At 38.3% G+C, this 24,805-nt stretch overlaps 1 protein-coding gene and 1 long non-coding RNA gene across 3 annotated transcripts in view; one reads left to right on the forward strand and one right to left on the reverse strand.

The window, feature by feature from the left end:
• LOC137187350 (BMP/retinoic acid-inducible neural-specific protein 3-like) overlaps positions 1 to 8,757 on the forward strand; it is a 49,586-nt gene extending 40,829 nt beyond the window's left edge. Inside the window, exons 7-8 of the mRNA XM_067596184.1 lie at positions 1,763 to 1,985; positions 7,393 to 8,757. Of these exons, the coding sequence (XP_067452285.1) occupies positions 1,763 to 1,985; positions 7,393 to 8,509 (1,340 nt within the window). The 3' untranslated portion in view covers positions 8,510 to 8,757. The remainder of the gene's footprint in view (positions 1 to 1,762; positions 1,986 to 7,392) is intronic.
• Positions 8,758 to 9,234: 477 nt separating this feature from the next.
• On the reverse strand, positions 9,235 to 23,777 carry LOC137187351 (uncharacterized). Of its 2 annotated transcripts, XR_010929198.1 has the most exons (4): positions 23,691 to 23,777; positions 23,424 to 23,514; positions 22,730 to 22,858; positions 9,235 to 9,649 (listed from the first exon to the last, which is right to left on the reverse strand). It is a non-coding gene; the product is annotated as an uncharacterized lncRNA (long non-coding RNA). The 2 variants fall into 2 exon arrangements; XR_010929197.1 differs by lacking the exon at positions 9,235 to 9,649 and having other exon boundaries at positions 21,286 to 22,858.
• Positions 23,778 to 24,805: the final 1,028 nt, after the last annotated feature.

Consider the following 24,805-nt stretch of genomic DNA (forward strand, 5'->3'; position numbering starts at 1 on the left):
AGGTAAAATACGGACACAGATGCAACAAGGCTGTTTCGAAATATCTTGTAATGTAGTTGTAAAAGTCAGCTAATTTAGAATATATGTGGAAAAACTAACCCAGATACCAAGGCACATAATGTATTATTTGTAACCTCATTATTTAGCAATGTAAGAAGAACTGGCCAAATACGCCTCTTGATACACATCATTACCCTCCAACCTCCATGTTATTTTTAATAATGCCCGCATAGTGTGTGTGCGCTTGTGCTCCTCCAAATCTGACAGTGTCTTCTATTTTTAAAATCATACAAAAGGGAAGCACTGTTAACTTCCTGGATTCAGTGGCTGACAAGATAATAATGGGTGAGTAGAGAGTTGGTTTTCAGGGATGAGGTATCGTTGTCTTGGTGATAAAATGGTGGTCTAGTTTAGCAAAGACCTCACAGTTTTCACCTTCCCCAACAAAACTTGATGCTATGACCATGTTCTCTTACTGATTCATCTACTGTTTATAATTCATTAATATATTTTAATTAGATTTATGTATCCTTAATTTATATAGACACAGCTTTTACCAGAGAGGCCTGGCCAAAACATGAACATAAACTAGTTAATATTCATCATAATAATTATGAAAGTTCCAGCCTGTATACAGCAACTCATGGCTATATACTTTTATTTAGGTTTATGAGGTATAATTTATTGGTAGCAAGTATATACTAGAGCTAGTAGAGAGTGACAGAAAATGTGAGGAGAAAGAGGGATGAAGACGTGCCACAAAGGTCCCTGACTGGATTTAAATCTGGCCAAGCACGATGTTTAGACCACTGGGACGCTCCGTCATGAATCACTTCTTGAATGTTTAAAGGACAAATCTGGTGATACTCTTTATACTATATAGAGCGCTACTCTCAATATGTTTCCTATTGTCAACGAATCCCATGAAAAGACCAAAACCAAACGTTTTAGATCATCCAGCTTCCTTAGTCTCCCATCTTTTATCAACATAAATGTGAAATTTAATGAATAAACATGGAAGGTGCGGCGTGTGGTTTTTCTTCTCAGCAGGAGGATGTCTCTTATTTAAAAATGTAGGCCATGCAAAGCACCCCCAAAACCCTTTCAATATACCTCATTACAAGCTGTTTAATCACCTTATTAATTACACAGGAACATGTAATATACCTTGCATAATCACCAGGGAAGCCACTGACACTTAATTGGTTTTCTAATCAGATGCTGTATTATCAAGATAACGTTAACTAATTGCAAACAGAGTGGCTATTTTCTCATCAGTGTTGCACTTGTATCGATTTTCCATACAAGGGATCATAAAGGCGATGATGATAACGATATTGATATTGAATGCCTTGGAAATGTAATCTGTTTACGGTACATTGTGCATTCAGCCGCTAACAGCTCTGAAGGTCTGACAGATATTACCCTCTGTGCTCCTTGTCCGTCTTGTTTTTCCCACAAACAGACCTGCAGCTTAAGTCCTGGAAAAAACTGTTGGTTGTTCATTAATACAAGGGAAAAACTTGTATTCCAACCCTGTATTTAGCTCTGCCTTTTCCCATTAGCATATGTGTCAAACGGTATCACTACTAGTTTGCCCCGGAGCTGTTGAGCCCATGTGGCCTCTGCAAAGTGATTCTCTGATATAGTCAGACTAAATTAGCCAAATATAGTTAGAAGGAAGTGAGAGAGTTAGTTTGACCTATGTGTCTGAAAATAAAAGAGTGTTTCAACTCTCCTCTTGCGTCTCCCTGCCTTCCAGATGAGTTTCAGAACTTCGTTCGAAGGCTTCCCACATTTTATGCCCTGAACACGTCCGCCATCCAGTACTTCTGGAAGATGGAGCCGACCGTTCACCAGCGCTACAAACAGCTGGAGCTCAGCACCCAGCAGTTCCTGGGCAAAGCGCGACGCATCGTCAACAAGCTCTTCACCCTCAGCAAGAGATGTCGAACTCAGCCCAAAATTATTATGCTGAGAGAGAGGTGAGAAACCGATAAGTATTCCTGCTGACCTTTCTGTTGACATGGATGTGGAAGTGTGTGTGTGTGTGTGTGCATGTGTGAAAATAAGCAAAAAATCCCAAAGCCTGCAGCCACTTCCCAAATCCTTTCAAGCAAGCAGTGAACGGCAGCGCTCATTTATTTTCTTCAGCCCGCTCTGTGCACAGCGCTTTGTTATCCCCTGAACTAGGCATTATGCTAATAATACACACGATATATTAGCACTTTGATATTCAACTGAGGTCCAAGTAAAGTGAGCTATAGTGTCACACCTGATGGCTTGGCTGCAGTCCCAGCCCAGGTCTCCTTTACATCCAGGAAATCAAAGCTATCCTCCTGTGAAATTAAAGTTTGCAGTGTTTTAAAGGAATACGCAGTGATGCCTGTACCTGTGATGAAATCATAGACAAAAGAAGTTTCCCATGTATCCTCAGTAGGTTATTCTATTTCTGTTTTTGTGTTTCTCACAAAACTTCAGTCATACAGTCTGTAGACTCCAAGCACATGAGAAGAAAATAAATCTGATTATGAGAGTGCAGCTGATGCAGTTGAGTTTATTTCAGGTGCTACTTCAGGTGAGAAACCAACTATTCATGCTCTGTGATTTTTAGCTGCAGTTACAGCCTCCCACTGCCCACCACCTTCACTTCACTTTTACTTTTTATATCAACATTTCACCAATCACCTACAAAACCTTTCAAACTCTTAACCTCACAGCAGAACTACAAAGCCATTTTCTCATAATCTTTATTGTCTGTTTAACCATGTGCTTAAAAGGGAAAGTTTGCTGATATTCATCCAGCATTGTATCATTAAGATGTTGGTTGTATATGCAAACTTCCCTCCATGTTACCTGCACCCTGAGCTTCCTGTTCCTTTGCCAGCAAATGTCCGCAAAACACGTCATCCTGCGGACATTTGGAGATCTACCTTAGACTACAAACCAGGTTTCCTCATTTCCAGTAGTGGTGCCTTCAAGGACGGTAAAATGTGGGTCTCCCAAAACACTCCCATCCCAATCACGACAGCTAAACTAAGCTAAGCTGCTAAATTAATTCATCCAGAATAGCTGAATCTAACACAAAAAAACAACTAGCTTTACAATTTATGAGTCTGAATTACTGCTGTGTAATCAGACAAAAGTGAGTGTGGACTAGAGGAGGAAGCAAAAACCGCAACTCCACTACAGTGAAGCGTGACACACAAACTTTAGAGTTTCTCAGCTTTACAATGTAATGTCAGAGCAGAGATTCAGTGCCACTATTACAACTTATGAGGCCAAATATAGTGCTGTGTAGGAGCGTGTGGAGGAGACGGTGACCACGGGAGCTGTAACCGTGTCACCCGGCAGAGTAGCGCCTGCAGCGGGGGGGGGGGGACTGATGCAGCGTTACCGCCGGGGTGCCCGGGATCGTCAGGGAGACAGACAGAAAACTCTGCTCTGCAACAAATGTCGCCTTGCTTTGGTGAACCTGACTTTGTTTTCCAACAGAATATATTATATCAGACTTTGGCAACTCTGAATACAGAACAACAGCGAACAACAACTGTGTTGCCTGTAACTCGTGGCTGCATCCAGCTGCACCTCTGCAGCACTCGGTGGATTTATAGAGACTCGATGAGGAAAAACGTTATAAGCCTCAGTAAAGAGATATTATGCTGCTGCTCACTAACTTTGTCTTTGGTGCTCTGCTGGACGTGAACACACCTTTAGTAGAGTCAGTCTGATGGGATGTGCGCAATGCATTCTGGTTGTTGTAGGATTCCCTCTAAAGAGCGGTATGGGGAATCTACAAACTTTTTCTTAGTCTTAGTTATAGGGCACAAAATTTAAAAAAAATAATACTACATAGGTGACCTAGTTTAAAGAAATCACCATATTCACAGCCTTGAATTTGTCCTTTAAGTTTTAGCATTTAGCTCAATGGCCAATGATCTATGGAGGTGGAGGTGGTGCACAATTTTTATGTCTGTGGAGATAATAGGCCAAATACAATTGCACAGCCCTGTGTGCACTGACTGAAATGATTAATATTCATAACACTTCAGCTGGACAGTATCTGTGACAATTTTTGGGAGAGCAGTAAATGCAGTAATGAGATATAGTGAGAGTGATGAAACTAGATATTTTGGATCCTGCTGTGTTATAACCCGGTGCTCTTAAAACATCTAAGGAAAAGTCTTTTGCATAATAGTAACAGGGTTCAAAGCTGAGCAGTCAAAATAAAACATACAGTACCTCTCTCCAATTGAAAAATTTAATTATCCTCTATATTAAAATATTTTAATTATGGGATATAGTTTATAATTTTTGCATTTAAAAATCTGCACATGCAGATGTTAGTGAAATGCTGTGATCCTGTCGTATTTCTTGGGAGGACGCTCTCGGTTTTTTCTTGTTCTACACAAAAAAATACAATGATTTAACCTAATCGTCAGTCTTTCCATATTGTCTTGTGTGTAATGACCTATTTCATGAAGGATTAGTTTTCTTCTTTTTTATAAAAGAGAATATTAATGCATTTTGCTGCCATTATTCATGTACTGAGACATCATGGTCTTTGTCAGATGAAGAAAAAGCAAACATAAAAATATCATAAGCTTTGTTTTTTTGGGTTTTTTTTGTTCAACTTCACATCAAAAATCCATTCTGAAGATTCCACTCTAACTTCCTCGTGCAGTCTTTGGAGATAAAGACGGTATGTTGTTTTTTTTTTCAGCTTTGAGCTCCACTGTCTAGAAGAATACAAGAGGTGTCAGAATAGCTGAGATGGTTTTTTTGTTGTTCACCAAGTAAATACATATCACTTTTAATAGAGAAATGTAGTGCATCTCCTGTGGGGGGGGGAAAAAAGTTTTGTTCACTAGTAAAAATTTAATCCATGGCAGTAGGAAAGAAGTTGGTGTGTTGCATTGATCTGTGTGAATTGAGCTGACAGACAACGAACAGATTGCAGACTGAACACCCAGCTTCTCTTCGGCCCGTACTGCACGCCGAGCCTCCATGACAGTTTACATGTCCTGCTGACACAGTGCGCTTTAGGATGGCGGGGACGCTTCCTCTCTCTTGCTGTGCACAGCCTCCGCTCTGGAGGAGAGATATGCACAACTGACTCTGAACTGATGGGTTTCTGAGAAGCTGGGAACTGTTAAGACTTTTAACACATTTTATTGACTGACTCTTCACAAAATGTAACCAGATATAAAATTTGATGATTTAAAAAAGTGTCCTCTTGCGCATTTTCATTTTCCTCCATGCTGCACTCAGATACACACATTGTGATTGTGGAATATTGTATTAAAGTGGCTAGCTGCTTTTGTGTTAAAGTTGATTTGACAAACACTGCAAATGACGTTTTCTATAGACTTTGGCTCCACATAATAATCCTTATCTTTTTCATGCTAAAGATGTGCACATAGGGAGTGATACTGTACACCGGAGTGAACTTAACTCTAATGCTTGTCAAAAACAAAGAGAAAAAAGAGCAATCTCTCACAATTTTAGACAGCAGGTCTATTTTCTTTTCTTCACATATAAGGTGTAATTAGCCCTGTATGTGGTTTTCTATGTTAGTTTTCTTGATTAAGGTGGAATGGAGAGTATTTCTAGCATTTCTTCACATTACTTAACAAAACACAGCAAAAACTGACACATATATAGTATTTATGCTGTCAAAATCCTCACCAATATAGTTGATTTACCAAGTCTGTGGGGTTCCTGCATCATGATATATATATATAACTGACTATAACTGACTCAGTTAATATATATATCTATGTTTTCTTTTCCTGTGTAGAAATAAATCCTCCAGAAAATGAAATGTGGTAGCCACTGGTTTTGAAATGCTGAAATATGCCTCGTATATTTTTTTCTAAGCCTGTTTGTGAAGTTGTGAAAAGAAACTTTGCTGACTTTTTTTTTATCATTTCATTACTGTCTTTGATCTAATATTTATCTTTAAAAGTTGGATTTTGTGGTGAAATCCCCAGGGCTCTACACATTGTGCAGCCTAGCTAATATGTAGTCGGCAGCTGCTTGAACAAATATAATTTTTTTCAGTTTCCTTTAGTTATTTTTTAAATGTAGAATACTTATACATGCACCATTGTTTCCCTTAAATTAATTTAGCTGCCGTACGCGACCACAATAACAAAACCACTAAGGCTGCTAGAGAACAAAAGTGAACCCAGAAATGTGACAGATGTGGAACAAAGAAAGTTAAAAACTGATTTAAGACATTATATCCTTGTCATGCACTCCATCTGCACCTTCCTTCACAAACAGACTTAAGAATTTTGATTTACTATAAAACTTTATGTCTTTGGATAAATAATACCCTTTTCTATCGTTACTTTTATAGTCCTCACTGGCTCTGAATCATAACTCTGGACTGAATGATGTATCATAAATGAAGACTCTTATTTCTCAATCTCAGATATCCATGTAAAACAATGCTCCTAAAGGCATTAAATGCATATTTTCTTTATCAGTTTCTTACTGAAGTGTTGAGGTATTGATACATTTATGAATCTGTGTCTGTGCTCCTCTCACTGGTATTTTCAGCACTGAATTTTAGAATAAAAATAATATCATATAACAATATTAATACAGTACAGTTTTTGGGCTGTTGACTTATCTTACCAGGGGAGATGCCACAGTCAATCACCTGGCTGACAGTTTACTTTAAAGTATTAAACTTATTTATAATTGAGGGTGTTTTTTTCCCTGCAATTTTAACTTTGATTATTGCTTATTTACACACATACCCACATACTTGATCTTATGAAATTTACAGGATAAGGATTGTCAATAAATGCCATGAATAGACTAAAACAATGAATTGATATTAAACCTGTGTAGCTAAAGCCTGAACAGCCTATCACTCAAAACCACATACTGTCCTACTGCTATAAATACTTATTAGCGCACTAAATTTGTGTATTAGTACACAGCTCAAAATAGTTCCCAACAAATACACTGTTTATTGCTGTTTAAGTAGCATTTACTAAAAACTACAGTGCCGAGATGTTTTAAAAAATTAGCCTTTTTTAAAAAATGAAACGAAACATTTGTGACCTGTTTACATTTTACATTGATTTACATGGTCAGCATGAATGAATGGGCTTGTGTTGAGTGACACTGAATGGGTTGGAAAGTTGGAAAGGATTTAGGATGGACTAACACGTTGTTGTTTTTGGTCTTTTTGTAGGATTTGCTAACAATGAGAAAACATAAAATGAGAACAGCTGCATTAAACGTTTGTCACAATACTCAAGATAGCTTAACAATAAATGTATTTAATTAAAAAAAGAAACTGTTTTTTATTTTATTGTATAGATGCATTTATATCTGCAGTGAATCTAACATACTGGCATGTCTCTGTTTCAGACCTTTCAGCTACTGGCTGAACTACATCCTCTCCATCATGTACTGCAGTGAGAACAACCACATTGGCTCATATCTGGAGGAGACCAGGAGTTGCTCCTGCCCCTACGAACATCCCCCCTGCCAGGGTGTGATCCCCTGCACGGTGGGTGAGGGCACCTCCTGTGCCTCCTGCTCCTATGAAAACCGCTCCCGCTGCGCCACCTGTAACCCAGGTTACATGCTGAGCCAGGGGGTTTGCCGCAACGAAGTACCCGACTCCACTGACCACTACATTGGCTTCGAGACGGACCTGCAGGACCTGGAGTTACGCTACCTTTTGCAGAAACGTGACAACCGCATCAGCATCCACGGGATCTTTGTCAGCAACGATGTCAGGCTCAATAACTGGTTCGACCCATCATGGAGGAAGAGGATGCTGCTGACGCTGAAAAGTAATAAATACAAGTCAAACCATGTCCACATGCTCCTGGGGATGTCTCTTCAGATCTGCCTTACCAAGAACAGCACTCTGGACCCCATGCTGTCTGTATATATCAATCCGTTTGGGGGTAGTCACTCAGAGAGTTGGATCATGCCCATTGACCAGAACAACTACCCAGACTGGGAGAGGACTAAATTAGACCTCCCCTATGACTGTTACAACTGGACATTGACTTTGGGCAATAAGTGGAAAACATTTTTTGAGACAGTCCACTTTTACCTCCGGAGCCGGATCAGGGGCCCCTCCAGTAACGGGAATGGAACAGTATATTATGAACCTTTGGAGTACCTGGAACCGGGGCGAAATCTAGGCTACATGAAGATAAACAGCATCCAGGTGTATGGCTATAGTATGCACTTTGACCCGGAAGCGATCCAGGACTTGATTTTACAGCTGGACTACCCATACACTCAGGGATCGCAGGACTCGGCCCTGCTGCAGCTGCTGGAGATCCGGGATCGGGTCAACAGGCTCTCACCGCCCGGAGCTCAGCCTCTGGACCTCTTCTCCTGTCTGCTGCGGCACCGGCTCAAACTATCCACTACAGACGTTGCCAGGATCCAGGCAGCGCTGCAGACTTTTAGTGCCAAACAGCCCAACTCGATGGAATACGAAACAACCAAATTATGTAGCTAATAAGTGGGCAGTAGGCCAGGTGAACAGATGGCAGAGCAGTTATCACACATGCCTGATGATGGTTAAGAGCAATTCTGGAGCCGTGCAAGGGACATTTGGGGGGCATTTTCATTGTCATCATGAATCTCAAGAGTGCATTTGAGATTTTCATGTCAGCTTTCGTATAAATTTGTACAACATAGTAGAATTAAGGAGGATTTCACCAGACTTGCCTCATAGCTTCTTTTTTTTTTTTTTTTTCTCCAGAAGAATATAATAACGTTGACAGTTGATAATATAAATTTCAAACTCTGCCGTCACTGATATGTTGCCAATGTGCTAACGTTTGTAGATTGCACAATTTGAATCACTCACATACGTAAATGAAAGCTTTTGCTGATGAAGTATTACCCAAGCAATGTAATCATCTCACAAATATATAAACATTTCAACACCAGCGTGTTTTTTTTGTTTGTTTGTTTGTTTCGTTTGTAACTTTCCTTATCACATTTATTTTCCAGGGGGTAAAATAAATAAAAATAATTGTTTTAATATCATAACCTTCCCTTTTAACCTACAGTAGGACATGATGGGCACCTCATTGTTGTCTGTTTTCCATCCAACAATAAAATCACTCCTTTTTTAAAAAAAACTCTATTACACATTTTTGTATGAAAAGAATAAAACAAATGAATAAACAGATGATGTATTACTCCAGATTTGCTGAGGAAAAAAAAAATGACACCACGATCACAATATATGTTACATGTGCTTTTATTTTTATAATACTGTTGTTTGTGAAACAAAAGTTACAAAAACACTGTCTATAAAATGTATAATACAATTTGTTAATACACTAAATAAAAAACATTTTTATGTGTGGTCTATAGATAGTGTATATGTCATGTATGTGATACTAATGACAGACCTTTTTGAAGTGTCATAGCAGGAACAGTAACACCTTGCACCTGTACTTTTCCTGCTGCGTCATGTCAATTCTCTTCTGTGAAAAAGTTCTGGGCCCCGTTCCTAAGCGGATAAGTGAGTTAGCTCGATTTGACTGTTGATTACTTGACACAAGGCTGGATTTTTCAGTTCTTCAAAGCAGGCTTAAAATTTATCTACAGCTGTTGTCAGAGCGCCAACTCCTCAAGGCCAAACCTGCAAAAGTGCAGGCGTATTCACTGCTGGATAGATCATAACCAAGTTGTTCTCGGGTAAACCCCAAATATGAAATCATTTTCAGATATAAATGATTGCTTTTCTAAAAGGTATGGTGAAAATGTTGATATAATAATGGCTGAGAATGTGCGGGTTCTTGAGAAACAACTGCAATCTGTTGGTGTAATTATTACAATTTAATGAATCAAAAACCTACATACAATAAACATATTATATACAATGAAATAAAATAATTACACTTAAAAAAGAACCAATCCATATTTAGTTTGGAATATGGTGTACTATGTGAGAAAAAAGACCAAAAAACACAGATAATGTTTTGACATGTTACATTAGGAAAAGAACTGGTGTAAAAAAATAATGACGACTGAATTCCATTTACTTTCTTTCATTACTTGGATTTCATGATCTTGGTTTTGTACATGATGGCTCGATGTCATACTATCATGGCATACTGGGAATACAATGGAGCCATCATTAATATTATCAGTAACAGCTGTGTTTTTTCTACTATGACAAGTCAAAAAGTGAAAACTGAGTGAAAACTCAAAGTATTTCACCGTGTGTACACAATCTATAAATCTGCGCCAAGGTCTCTGAAGCCATAAGCATAACAAAACCTCCCTTTTCCCGATGGACACAGACTCACCACTGGTCTTGATTAACTGAAATAAACCTCTTTCAGCTTGCCCCAGAACGTCCTCCCACGGGTTTAACTCAAAACCCACTTGATAATAATAAAAATAAGATCAAATAAAATAAAGTGAAACTGGAATGCATAGAATGCATAACATATGCTGGAAAATAAAACCCACTGAGACATTAAAATAAAATGCATACTGAATAATAATAATAATAACAAAGTTAAAACATAGATTACTTAGAATGTATTAAAAGAAGTGCAGTGGTGCATAAGTACGAGGCAGACCAAGAGAAAAGCTAGATAAAGGCTAACGTGAGGAGTTAAGCTTAATTTAATAATATTTAGTGAGCTGGGTCCCTGATATCTATCGGTGGTGTGTTCCATAGCTTTGGGGCGTAATTGAAAAAGGCTGCATTCCCAATTTTCTTTCAGCTGTTGCTGGGAATCTCCAATAAACCAGCAGCAGATGATTGCAGTGTTCTTGAAGGCAAATGGTTAACAAGGGAGTTAGCAATGTAGCTTGGTCCTAGCCCATTAAGGGCTTTGTATATAAAGAGGAAGACCGTAAAGTCAATTCTATATGTTACAGGAAGCCAATGCAGAGCAGCTAGACCTGGACTAATGTGTTCTCTCCTTTTGGTTCTGGTTAATAGCTGAGCTGCAGAGTTTTGAATGAACTGAAGTCTTGCAGTGATTTTTTGGGGGGGAGGCCAGTAAAACGCATATTACAGTAATCAAGTCAGCTTGAAATGAAGGCATGAATCAGTTTTCCAGCATGGTTAATGGTTGTACTTTGTCTCTGCTTCTAAGGTGTAAAAATGATGTTTTCATTATCTTGTTAATGTGGGACCTGAAGCTTAGATCTGAATCTAAGATAACACCAAGATTGTAACCTCAGATTTAAACCAGGGAGTTAATTTCCCCATATTATTATACAGCATTTGTCTTGTTGTTTTGGGGCAGACTAGTAGGATTTCAGTTTTGTCCTCATTTAACTTTAAGAAATTATTGCTCATCCGTTTATTTATTCCCAGAAGACTGGTAGTAATGGCGTTTATAGCTGCAGCATCATTTTGTTCAGCATAGATGTACAGTTGTGTGTCATCCACATAACTATGGAGGCGTACATTGTGCTCTTTGATGATGTCACCAAGTGGCTGCATGTATAGTGAGAATAATAATGGACCAAGGCAGCTCCCTTGTGGAACCCCAAAGCAGTTGTCATGATCTCCAAGACTGACATGAAACTTTCTCCCTTTAATGTATGTTTTGAACCAGTTTAACACACAGTTAGAAAGACCAACCCACTTTTCAAGATGATTGATTACGATATCATGGTCAATCATATCAAACATGGTCTAAGAGAATAAGAAATTAGACCTTATTTTCAGAGTTTATTCTGAGGTGGCTGATTATTTTAGTAAGAGCAGTTTCAGTGCTGTGGTATGTTCTAAAGCTTGACTGAAATTATTTGGACTAAAACTATCTTTTCAAGTATGTTACTAATGAATGGATGGTTGGATATCGGCCTATAAATGGTCAGTGCATTACTATCTAGGTTGGGTTTCTTTAGAAATGGTTTGACAAGAGCTGTTTTGAAGGCATCTGCAAAGATGCCTGTTTGAAGAGATGTATTTATAATGTTCAGGACATGACTTGAAACACTGTCGAACACCCGCTTGAAAAATGTTGTAGGAACAACATTTGGTGGAGGAGTTACATTCAGTGACACTCTTGCAAAGCTCAAGAGCGCGTTTTTTAACTTTAAAAAGTTAAAAAATGCAATGTTAAGTTGTTGTTCAATATTATTATGAGCCATTACATGCATTTGAAAAATGGCATCTCTGAAGGACACCTTCTTAACATTTTTGAAATCAAATAATTTCTCAAAAGTAAAATAAGTGTTTGCTGATTTACTTTGATGGCTCGATAATAAGGCAAGTAGCCTTTAATCAAACCCCCCCCCCAAAAAAAACTGGTTTTGAAGAAGAAGAAACCAGTAGCTGGTATTTTTGTAAGTTTATTTGGCTCATTAAATCTTATTTAATGCTTTTGATTCAATCCTAGATATGAGACTATGAGACTGTATGACAAAAATGTGTTCTCTCCTGTGATGTGAAGGCTCTTTAGAGACCATTATATAAATATCCAGCATTTTTTGTGCGTCTAATTATAGCCGCAACTGATGACGATGTGGCTGATTTTTAAGACACATAGCAATGCAGATAATTTCCGGGCTTTAGATCACTTTGGATTCACACTGATGGATGGCTGCTGGAAGCAGTTGGGGAGACACAGCTTCAAAGCCAGTTATCTCAGGTGGTTCTCTCACTGGTTTGAAGTCTGTTGTAATTTGCAGGGGTTTATGTCTTACTTCAAGCCGTGAAATAAAAGCATTCACACACTCCGAGTCCCACATGTGCTTCGAGCTACGCATAGTATGAAGCCCCGACTGCACCATGTACAGCCATTCTCTTATTCCTTTCTGATGTTTAACCATTTCACATGATGAAAGCAGTCAGTGTGGAAATGCGGGTTCAGAGACTCAAATCGCCCACAGTATTCCCCATCACACGCTTTGACAGCAATGATGATGATGTTTCCTGCCAGAGATGTCCGAAAAATGTAAATTGCTTCTTTTTGACTTGAATAGTGGAATGAATGCACGCATCAAGTGGAAATTCTGAGCCGGATCAGAAAGATTTCTCAACTTCATGTTTTCCAAGATGCTGTTATCTGACATCACTTCAGCATAAAGAAAAAATAAGCAGCACAGAATTACTTTCAACATGTTTATTATGTTAGAAATGTACTTTAAAAATCAAATGCAGTATAATAAATCGCATAAACATATGAATTGGGAATATAAAGCTGCCCTGTGTGTTAGCCCTGTTATATACTGTTGAGTCCTGTTCAAGTTGTACTCTTCCTCTCCAGCACACTGCAACCCTAAACATAAGGGGGAAATACTGCTATTTAGCTAGGACTGACATACTGTAACATTAGTGGTTGCGTGGAAAACACTATTTTTTTTGCTAGTTAAATGAAATCTCACAAGTATCGATGTTTCATTCTTTTCTTTTCTCATATCTGAGCTGAACCATGATAACATACTAATACTGTAATTACACCCTACCAGCAGGGAATTTCCCCTCTTAACATTTAATGGAATGGAACATAAGCCCCATCATGCACCAAAGTGTCTGGTGTTTTGCTTTTGTCATTATTCTTCTGCATAATGATTTGGTTTGGAATTATCTGCGCATTATGCCAATCAAAGGCAACGTCTGTGTGGAATGTTTTTTTTGCTTCACAACTCTGTGTAAGTCAGAGCGAGCCAACACTTTTATTCAGATTCACTCTGATGCCAAAAATGTGATATTTTCATTGAACTACAGGTCCAACTGGGAACAGAGGGAAAGGGGTGAATCAAATTTCTTCATGCTCAGACAGCCATTAGGTGCATCTTTATCCATCCAACAAAACAAAGCAGAGGGATAAAGAAGTCAAAGTGCAAGACTAGTGTAGACAACATCATTTTGCATGGGTGTAGATTTGGGTATGGACGGTAGAGACATGACATGAGGTGTTGCTGGATTGTCCCTACCAATAATTTTACCAGTTTCAAACAATCTATCCACTTTAACTCCACATAATGTTAAAGGTAAGATCTCTGCAGAGTTGTGTGTTTTCTGCAAAAAAAAGGTTCACTATTATGATAAAGAGTGAAAGAGCAGGATATGGGGGATACTAAACCTGATGATCTGGCAACCATCTACTTCAAACTGTACGCACTGTTGACTAGCAGCAGCCCGGCAGCAGCAGCATCAGTACTGGAGTCAGTGAGGTGGAGAATCTGAAGTGGTTAGTATTTATAGTTTAAATGTTCCAAATGTCACAGAATTGAAAACAGCTTTACAAAACTAAGATAATTTGATGTTATATTTAACTTCAGGCATTAGGTGTTGTTGGCTAATTTGTGATTGTTTCTCAGACATGCTGTTTAATTAAACAACTTTATTGTTCATGAAAATTCCTCCCACAAGCAAATTAAGACATCAAGTCCTTTTTTAAAGAAGAATCAAAGTGTCAGTAACAGTTGAGCTTAGTTAATAAGAATGTTCTGTAATCAATCCAAACATTAATTTTTGAAATTAGTGGGAGAAATATTTACTATTTAATGCCATCTCTACTGTTTTCAGTGGATCAAGAGCAGAGTTATTATTGCGTATGTGTCATTAGGACATGAACATTATTTATAAGCTAAATTAGCCGCAGCTTGTCCAACAGAACTATTTGTGACTGTCAGGCATCAATTTATTATGAAAACCCTGTCAGCATGAGCCTGAGAAGCACAGAGACACAGCTGCAGCCTCTCAGGTCAACTCTGATGACAGTGAAAGATCTTAGCCATGAGTTCAGGAGTTGAATGAAAAATAATACAAATAGAATTTTTTTGAGATGATTTAAAGACAGGTTTGAGCATCGCTGTGGTTTTGTCATGAAACTCTTGAGTCGTGTCGCCCAAATCCACAAACCGAAAGAAGGACAGAATCTCAGGAGAGGTTTTCAATACATTTATTTTATTGTAACATTTATTGTGACAGTCTATGATATGTTATTTTTAAATATTAATTTTGGTCTCAGATGTATGGTTAAGTAGTCATCAATTTTATATCAATAAAATAAAATGTAGAAATCAGAGAAAAAAAAGATCATATGATACAAGTCCGGTTTCAGGCAAGTCAGAAAATGCATATTCAGTAAAGAAAACATTTTGCAGAGTCAGACTCTGTAGGTGTTTGTGTGTGTCTGTGTGTGTGCGCACATGTGCCTATAAAAGATACAACAGTGATAGAGAGCACACACACACACACACACACACACACACACAATTATTTTGGCCATCCAACAAAAAATTTTCCTGCCAAAGTTTAAACCAAACCTACGTCCTTGTATTTTTGAAATGGTTTAAGGTTGTGCATCATTTGATCACCTTTATTATATTATCAACAGACCGGGATTGACAACACATCCGTATTTCTGCAGGTGTTAATGGGGTATTAAACTCGGCACAGGCGGTAACTAAAGGAAAGGAATTCCTATTTATCATAAAAGCCAATATGTTATGTTTGCCACAAAGAATTTAAAAAGAAAAAGATTTACTTTGACTTTTTGTTGCTTTGGTGATACAAACTGTCTCCGACCTCTAACACTGATCATCAGACGCTCAGACTGGAGCTCACTGATAGCAGCTCTGTGATGTTTGGGACATGACTAAATGATGAGGTGTTTCTATCTGTGCTGAGAGGAGTTAGATCTTGGCCTTTAAAACAGAGAACAGAAATCCAAACCATTTAGCTTTATAGCCAGAACAAAACCATTCATTTTCTGTATTTTTCATTCATGCATTCATTAGTCCATGCAAAGGGTGCAAGTCTTTCTTCTGCAATAATGAAATAACCCTGATACATGCATGAGACAATCTTATGAAGAAATACTGTAATAATGACACAATTATTGTTATATCCCATCTATTTACAACATTCTCAACTAAAAAAAACTGAAATAGACACATAAAATCTTACAAACAAGACAATAGTGACAATGTAACAAAACATGTCATTCCAAATATAGTTGTGGGGAATTCAGATATATGGCTCCACTACAGGCCAGGCAGCAATCAACGCTGTTGCACCACTGCAGCAACTCTGAGAGGCTAACAGAGTTGAGGTGGCACTTAATGTGAAACGTTCATGTGTTTTAGGCCGTAGTGAAAGCATGCATTGAGTTCTAAGGTTTTGGTCTTCAGAGTTGATTTCAATCAATTCAGTAGCTTAAGAACACTGAAAGCGTCTTTTTGAAGAATCCAACTCCAAATGAATGTTAATGTTGTTTCAATTCATCTGCTGTCTTTACTGGAGGATTAGCAGAAGATTCTATTGGTAAAAACTATCAAGTTTTGTGGGTATTCAAAACACTTTCTGAGTGTGTGAAGTGTTGGAATTGTCACGACGTTTGGATCTGTTTATATACAGAAAATCGTCCCTCTCAAAGTAAAATCCAAGATATTATAACGGATCATACTTGTTAATTCAAACCTGCATTAACTTATTTTTGGCCAGTACAAGCTGTAAAACAACTAACTAACATATTTTAAGTTGATATGATGAGCATGTTAGCAGTAACAGTTGCCTTTTCAAGCGTCCAGTTATGGAACAACAGTAGCATTCACTTGGAGTTGTGTTTCTGGCCACCTGGCGAACACAGGTCCGATGTTCACTTTCCTTTTAACTCTGTTTTTGGTCTCAACCACCTCCTAAAGGAAATATCGTATCTAGCTCTTGTGCTGCTAAATGCTCCACTATGTTCACAAGATAGTGCTGCCATTTGGTGCTGAGCAATGAGGCCATTGAGTGCTTTCTCTGTAGAGACGAGGAGAAATTCAGAGTCAGTGATAACTGTGTGTGAGTTCATCACTATGAGCAACACCTTTCACATATGAGTAGTCATGTGATCCACTATTGTCAAAATTATTATAATTCATATTTAAAATGCTAAATCAGTAATTTGTTTCCTTGCATTCTTTTATTAAAATAGTAACAACAGTCCACTTAAATGAATGGATGTTTGTGGCTCTACCCTCCTTCACATAAATGTGAACTATATTTGTGCAATTTGTACCAAGATCACATGAAATTCCCATGTGTATCACTGACATTAAATAACATATGTACTTCTAAGTCAATTCAGTCTTTTTTTCATATCTGGACATACAGTTGCACTACAGAGTCATCCATTCCACAGCTGTTGGGCTAAACAACTACTAACCTTCGTGTCTCCCACTGTAATGAAGCACTTTGCACAGTACGTTTGATACCATATCAAAGAGAAACATTAACATACTGCAATTGATGCAAGTAACACTGAGCAAACAGTTAAATAACACAGCCTGTATGCAGCCTTGTTTTCCATCAAACAAACCAAATTGTGATAATAGTTCAATTCTAATGGTGAAAATGAGACAACAAATTAAATTCTAAAGTGGGATATCCACCTTTTGAAAACTGTTATGTCTTATATTGACATTAATAGTGAGTAGAACCTCAACTTCTGTTGTTTTGTACACTGTTTAATTTATAGCTACTTTATCACGTAAGACAGTGTTTACGTCTAAATCTTATTATAATTCAAACAGTGGAACAATTTGTGTTCTTCACATGATGGGCTTACGAGTCTCAAGTAGCATCATTTCTCTCCTCAAGAGGCAGATGTTCTGTGATTTGAGAGTCACAATATTTCTGCAATCAGCTTTGCTTTTATTGTTCAGCATAGTGTTGTTTCTCCTCAGCTTAGTCCTAGCTGCAGTTCCCAACAGAGCAATCTGCATGGCTCTTTGAAAATGTACTTCATAGTTCACCACACAAGCTGCAATCAGACACAATTCCCAAAGTGACCCAGGGAGTCGCAGCCCTTTCTCCGGCAGAAAGAAAGCACTCATGCAAACTCATAATGCCTTAATAGTGGCACTAAAACATAATGTTAAAGGATGAAAAGTGAAAGAGCGCTGTCTGCACAGAATGTGGTGGGTGAAGGTGACAATATTTTCATCATCTCAATACCAGATCCTCAGAGAAAACATTCCTTTAGAAACTTAAAGTAGGCAATGAGACATAGTGCCCTAGCCTGGCAGAGGCAGCCATGAAATTTAGAAGAATTCAAATGAAAAGACGAGTTATTCAGTTCATATCACAATAAATGTCTGAAACATGAAGGAGTTTTGAAGGTTATTGACATTCATGTGGCCTACCTACAGTGTACTTGAGCTGAATATTTTTGAGAACAAATGTTTAGGGGTATAAGTTATTTTTATGCATATTATGCTGCCTTGCCAGAGGAGGTAAGTGAATCTAATTTAGCGGCAATAAAACTAAATTAATGGACTACAAGCATCGGAGCACATAAAGAACTAATTCCATCTGAAAGTTACATTAACACGGGGAATATGTAATTGCGAAAAGGGTCTATAAAAATAGTGATTTGGTCGGCCAAATGCAAATGTGTCCCTCAATCAACTCCTGCCAAGTTCTGTTCAGGCGTGACATGAGAACTGGATCCGAGGAAAGCTATTTTCCCCCCAAATCATCAGATTTCAGAATAGCCCTGAAGTGAATAGAATATTTTGGATAATAGAGTAGAAAGATAAGACTTCCTCAATTTAACTTTAGACTTTGTAAACAGCTTCGAGAATTACCTGCAAACATCCTCATAGTTACTGCTGTGCTGTGTTCATCCTGTTCAATTGCCTTTAAAGCTGTGCTATTATGTGCAGTGTGGAAGGTGTTGCCGTTAGAGAGAGTCCCACAGAGAATTATCATTTACCTTTCTGCTTGATGGAGCTGTTTAGCCTCTTTTAGTTCATTGTTTTGTTTTGTTTTTTTCAACCAGCAAATTCTCCTTTGTGCAAGCAACCTCATTTCCAGTCGCAGCAGGAAGCTGTTTTGTAGCTGAGAAGTTCTAATAAAACCACGGTACACTACCCGTTCAGTACCAGACAGCAGACAGACAGAGTTAACTAGCTGGGAAAGTCAACCATGGAGTTTATATTTATTTTATTGGTTTAATGATTTATTTAACAGGAACATTGCACATCAATAAACAAAGACATATTCTTCTGAGAAAAGAGAAAAGAGTAAATATTAACCTGAAATCCATCATGTTGCCAGAACCACAACTAATATAGTTGAAACATTATAGTGTTTTTTCACCTCACTGTTATAGTTTTTTTGGCCTACAAATTTACTGCTTTGGTTAACTTTCAGCACTCTCATCTCATCAGTGCTGTTTCCATACACAGGCAGTTTTCTTCAGTGAAAAAGCTCTGATAAAATACCTGCCCAGCAACAAACGTCAGACAGACAAACCAATCAGCTGGTGAACACGGTGGAACATTTATATATTTCCCTCCATAGGTGGTGAATACCGAAATAAGAGCTAAAAAAAAAAAAAAGAGTAGATAATGGACTAGCATTTGTCGGGCAGCCAGAAGTGTGACTCCAAATGAATGCTAATATTAATCTCTTGGATGTGTAAATAGGTAACTAGTAATACGTTAGCCATAGCAACTTTTTATATTGATATCTCAGATATCGTGTTTTAAGCTTCTTCCACTGCTCCCAAGTGAAAAAAAAAAAAAAAAAAAAAAATCAATGAATGCAGCTTGATACAGTAATATCAAATAAAAAAATACACTTTCCACTTGTCTTATCATGTGTCCCTGCATGGACTATTTTGCTAACATTTTGTATATGTCAAAATATGTGAAAATCCTCTTTTTCGTTCTGTAAAATGTTGTCTTTTTAGTGACTCATCCTCCACATGTGGGCATGTACTTAAATTTAATCCATTCAAATGTGACATGGGTCCAACAGTCAACTCCTCCCAGTAGCTAGCGGCTGTAAATTGCAAAACATTAGAGTCACTGTAGTTGATGTCCAAGTGTCTGTAATTAATTATTCCTCCTTCTTTTTCCGGCTCCTTATCCAACAGAGCCGGTGAGCCAGGTGTGGGTGAGTGTGTGTCTCCAGTGACTCTATGCTTGCTAAATGATGCAATTTTGAGCAAATCAAATCCGTGAACAATATTATCAAATCCCGCCTGAAATTATACTTTCATTTTCTGTCTTGGAATTTTTAGACAAGTTAAAGATGAACCATCATTTCACATTTCACCGTTTCATAATAAGCTGCATTATACAACTGAAAGACAATGCAGACACTTGTGTTATTATAGCTGCTTTGTATTAAAGAAAGCTTGTCTAGAGTAACATTGATCAAACTTTTAAAAAGAGCTTTAGGAACTCTGATCTGAAAACTGAGCTATTTCTGCTCCGGGCTTTCAAAGCTCTGTCAGTGGCGGCAGGATGCACCACGCAGCCTTTACAGTTCTCATTAGGACTCAAAGCTCATTTCTCAGATCTCTTCTCACTCTTTAAAAGAACAGGAGAATGAAATTTGAGGCTTAAAGGAAAGACTCCAGTAACCAAAATATGCTAACCTCATTTCTTTAGAAAATAAAAACACATGTCTCTTTTTGTTCCTGCTCTCTTATCCACCACTCTTTGAACATCACAGCTTGCCCTCTTGCCCAACCTACTTATGCATGCCAGAAAAAAAAAGTATTTTGTTTCCATTTCTATTCCAATTGCTTATGATAGCAGGAGCGCCGTGGTTTCCTCTGGGGCCAAGAAATGCTCATTTGAAAAATCGCCCAGACATGCATGGAGGTTGCCAACCTCAATTTTTGATGCAGTAGCTCATTTTGTGTGTCTTCCTCAGGAGTCACAGCCCTGCCCCACCGGAGGCCTGGCCACGCTATAGCCAGCCAATTATCAAGGCCTTTTCCCTGCACCTGCCCACTGCATCCCTGTGTGTAGGTCTGCAGCTCCACTCCAGGCCAGGGAGCAATCAAAGCTGATGCCCCACTACAGCTCAACTCTGAGAGGCTAACAGAGGCTGTGGCGGCATTTAATTAGAAAAGTTCAAGTGTTTTAGGCTGTGTTGAAAGCATGCATTGTGTTCCAAGGTTTGGGTCTCCAGAATGAGTAAGATTCAATCAATTCACTATCTTAGCTACTTTTTAAAAATCGTCCAAATAATTTTCACCCACGGTCTTGAATAGAGGACTAAGAAAAAAAGATTAAATAAATGCAAGATTGTTTTGGTGAAATCTGTGAAGCTTCATAGACAACTCAAAACACTTTTTGTGCGTGTGAATTTTCATTGAATTTGACTGTGTTTACCTGTACAAAAGAATCCCCTGCCAAAGTTAAAACTAATAAAGTAAAATATAGGACGGCCTTGTTAACTTCACATTAAATTTCCCTTTCTGTATTTTTCTTTTATTAAATTAATTGCAACAGTCAAGCTAAAAACACAGATGTTTTAAGGTTTATCTTCATAAGGCATTTTGGATAATTACATACCGAAAAAAACACAGGTAGGCTATGTATTCCATTATATACACAGTGTCATCTAGTTAATGGAAGCCAAATTATGCTTTTCTCCAGTTTTATAGAATTTAGATGAAAATGTGTTTTTGAATTTCATTCTCTGCATAAACCAGAACTTGAAAATATCTCAGAAGCAATTTCCGTTCCCTGCTAAACGCAATCTGTAATTACCCCTCTCCCAAACCACTCACTGTATTTCCTGTTTTCTGCTTCCTCTCTGCCTCCAAACTCTCTCCTTTACCATCTCCATCATTTATTGTTACTAAACTTTTACTCTTTTTTTCTCTGATAAAATTTTGAAAATTCCACGTGTCTTTCTGTCTGACTGCAGCTAATGGAGTAAGTAATGTGCCGGATGCTGCCTGACTAGCAATTGCATTATGGGGCATCTGCTCGGGGGATAGAGAGATCTTGTAGCGAGAGAGAGAGCACAGACACTGTGACTTTCCAAAAAACTGTTCATCGCTTCAGGTGAAATGCACAACAAGTGCGCTCATATAGTGCTCATATACACAGACTAACACAATGTCAGGGCAACAAACGAGGGCTCGAGTTAATATTAGTGTATATCACCAGTTCTGAAATGTCTCTAAAGCCAAAGAACTCTCTCTGTGGTGTATTTCACTTTTACTAGAAGCCGTTTTCAGAGATTCGGTTCTTCTGCAAGTCACAATGATCTAGTGCAGTGATCAAAACAAGCTAACTGATGAGCACTGTCCTGGATGTAAATTGGTAAGTCTTTTTTGCTCCAGCCACTAGAGAAGCAGGAGATTGAGTGTCGAGGAGATAAGAGGAACAAGTTGTCAGCGTGAGGAGCGGCTGGTAGATAAACTGATTGGAGTCTAGATTGGATGTAGAAATGGTTTGCATAAATAGTTTCTGTCACTCACATTTCAGTTTGACTGCATGAGCAGAGTCCCAAACATGTACAACACTTCAGCTTTCTTAGCATGTTCTCTGTATGACGTGTGACTTTTTTTACTAAGTCCCTTGGATCGAAGGCTTTCAAAGTAAAAGAGCTTCTGACAGTCATGATGAAGGACCGCTGGTCTTGGTCATTTAACAGTGAATATTAGTTTTAAGGCCATATGTCACCGTATTTTGTCAAGGAGCTTAAATATTTTGTATTTAAATAATTTCAGCATAGTAGTTTTTTTGCAAATTGACAAATTCTAAAAGCGGCAGCCATTTCCAATACAATGAATTTGATCAAAGATTGACATCAAACCATTATCAGAAAAACAAAATTTCAAAGTACTAATACAGCATAATATAGGCTTTTGGTGTCTAGTCATATGTCAAATATCAAAATTGTACATTTGTGGGAATATATTGTTAAATAAATCGTGTTCTCATGCACAACCAAGCCAAACACCTGAGCCCACTCATACGCTGGAGTACAGACCTGACTCATGGCTCATTCATCAGCCAGGAATCCTGCTGAGTCATAGGTGACTGCCAATTCACTTCCTGTAAACACTGCTGATCAGCATGGCATCTGCATGAAGGTCTGACACAAGTTTATCATCCAAAACTGTGAAAATCAGAGAAATGTCAGAGCGCATCCAGGTGTGCAACACCGTCATGCACAGTTAGATGTTCTTGAGATGTTTTATTTCATAATACATAGATGCATACGGAAGGATATCTGAGACTCGGTTTATAATGCATTAATTTGTTATTGTCCTTCTCATATATTTTTGCATTTTCTTTTAAATATCTGATCGCACACACGCAGTTTTTTGCCTAAACTTTAACATGAAAAAGAAGATCTTATGGTTTAGTTGAGTTTCACTCTTAAGCCAGTAGGAGGAACATCAAACATGTGCTATAATGAGGGAAACAGTTTAATTTAAACACAGTTCTGCTTGGTCAAACTGGAATTTAAAGCACTTTGAAAAGTGACACAGTCTGTTTAAATTTGCTGCAAAAGGTGGACTCGTAATCAATCCTTAAGTCATGTGTCTGGACCCTGGCCATTTGGCTTTTATATTTATCAAAAGATGGGCAGCATCACATATTATCTTGACAGTGGAGAAGTGTAATGAGTTGCAATATATTGTGATGCTGTGTAATAGAAAACAATATTCAGTCAATACCTGCACAGTAATGCCTTGGCAAGATTTCATATTGATACGGTTTCAGTGTTGATGGATGTGTAAGAAGAATCAGTCTCTGCAGCTGATGACACTTGGAAAGAGATGATTATTAATGATGTGAAGTAGTTAAAAGCCTTCGCATAGATTTGCAGCTGAACCGACCCTCCGGAGATTTAATGAGATTCTCTTTAAGAAAGCAGAATTATACTCAGAGAAGACAAAAGTGCAAAACATAATTTTAGTGCAATTCATATATTTTTGACTTACCTACAAGTGTCATGCCCTCCACCTCTGCCTGCCCCTCCACCGAGCCTGCAGCCACTCTCTCTCTCTCTCTCTCTCTCTCTCTCTCTCTCTCTCTCTCTCTCTCTCTCTCTCTCTCTCTCTCTCTCTCTCTCACTCTCTCCCCCTCCTTGTCTGTCTGTGTGTGTGTGTCTAATTGCAGGAGTAGAGACAGGTGTGCGGGAGTCAAGCAACCAGCTGCCACTCATCATGATTAGCCCTGCCATAAATACCTGGTGCAGAATCCACCTCGTTGTAAAATTGTAGACTCTGTTCATGCAGTTAGTCACACTTCCAACCCATTTTGGTTCTTGTTACCGTTCTGTTAGAAATCTGCATTTGTCTAATACCTGTTTCCATGTGTGTGTCTTTGTTTAACCTCCGCCTGACTCCAGCCCCATGTCTCCAGACCTTCTGCCTCATCTGTCTCCCTCATCGGCTCTGCACAGTTCCCTGCTCTCTGGATAACACTCTGCCTGGCTCACCTCAGTATTTCCCCAGCCCCGCTTGGCCCGTCTTTCTGCCTGAGCCTCCGCCCCAGGTTTCCAGCTACCTGCCCAACAATAAACTGTCTTTCAAATTTACTCACTGTTTCTGTGTTCTGACAGACAAACAGGCACAAATTTTTAATTTCATAATAGGACAATAAATGTCTTCATCCTGTTTATGTGGCCATGAGACAAGTTGCTCATTTAATTTTATATTTCCAAGACAATGTGGCTATTTAAGGATATTTAATATACATTTAATATTCTTAATATAGTCAAGAATTAATGTCATCATTCTTAAATCATAGTGCCTAGTGTGTGTGTGTGAAGGGAAGGAATCAATGAACCAGTTGCACACAAAAATCTTAATGAGTTTCAAATAAATTCAGTAATAAAGGTTTTGTAATGGGTAACAAAGCATACTGTCTTCGTCTCCATAGCAACGGTGGCTGAGGATCATGGTTAATGTAGCCTTACGCTACCTAGGAAAAAAAACAACAACTTTATTTCTCAGAATAAAAATGAGAAATAATTGAAACCGATAGCCATAACATTAACCTATTGTATTGTTGAGCTATCAAGGACACTTTTGTGTTTTTCTGTTGAGAAATG

The sequence above is a fragment of the Thunnus thynnus genome, chromosome 8 (assembly GCF_963924715.1).
Source record: "Thunnus thynnus chromosome 8, fThuThy2.1, whole genome shotgun sequence".
NCBI lineage: Eukaryota > Metazoa > Chordata > Actinopteri > Scombriformes > Scombridae > Thunnus > Thunnus thynnus.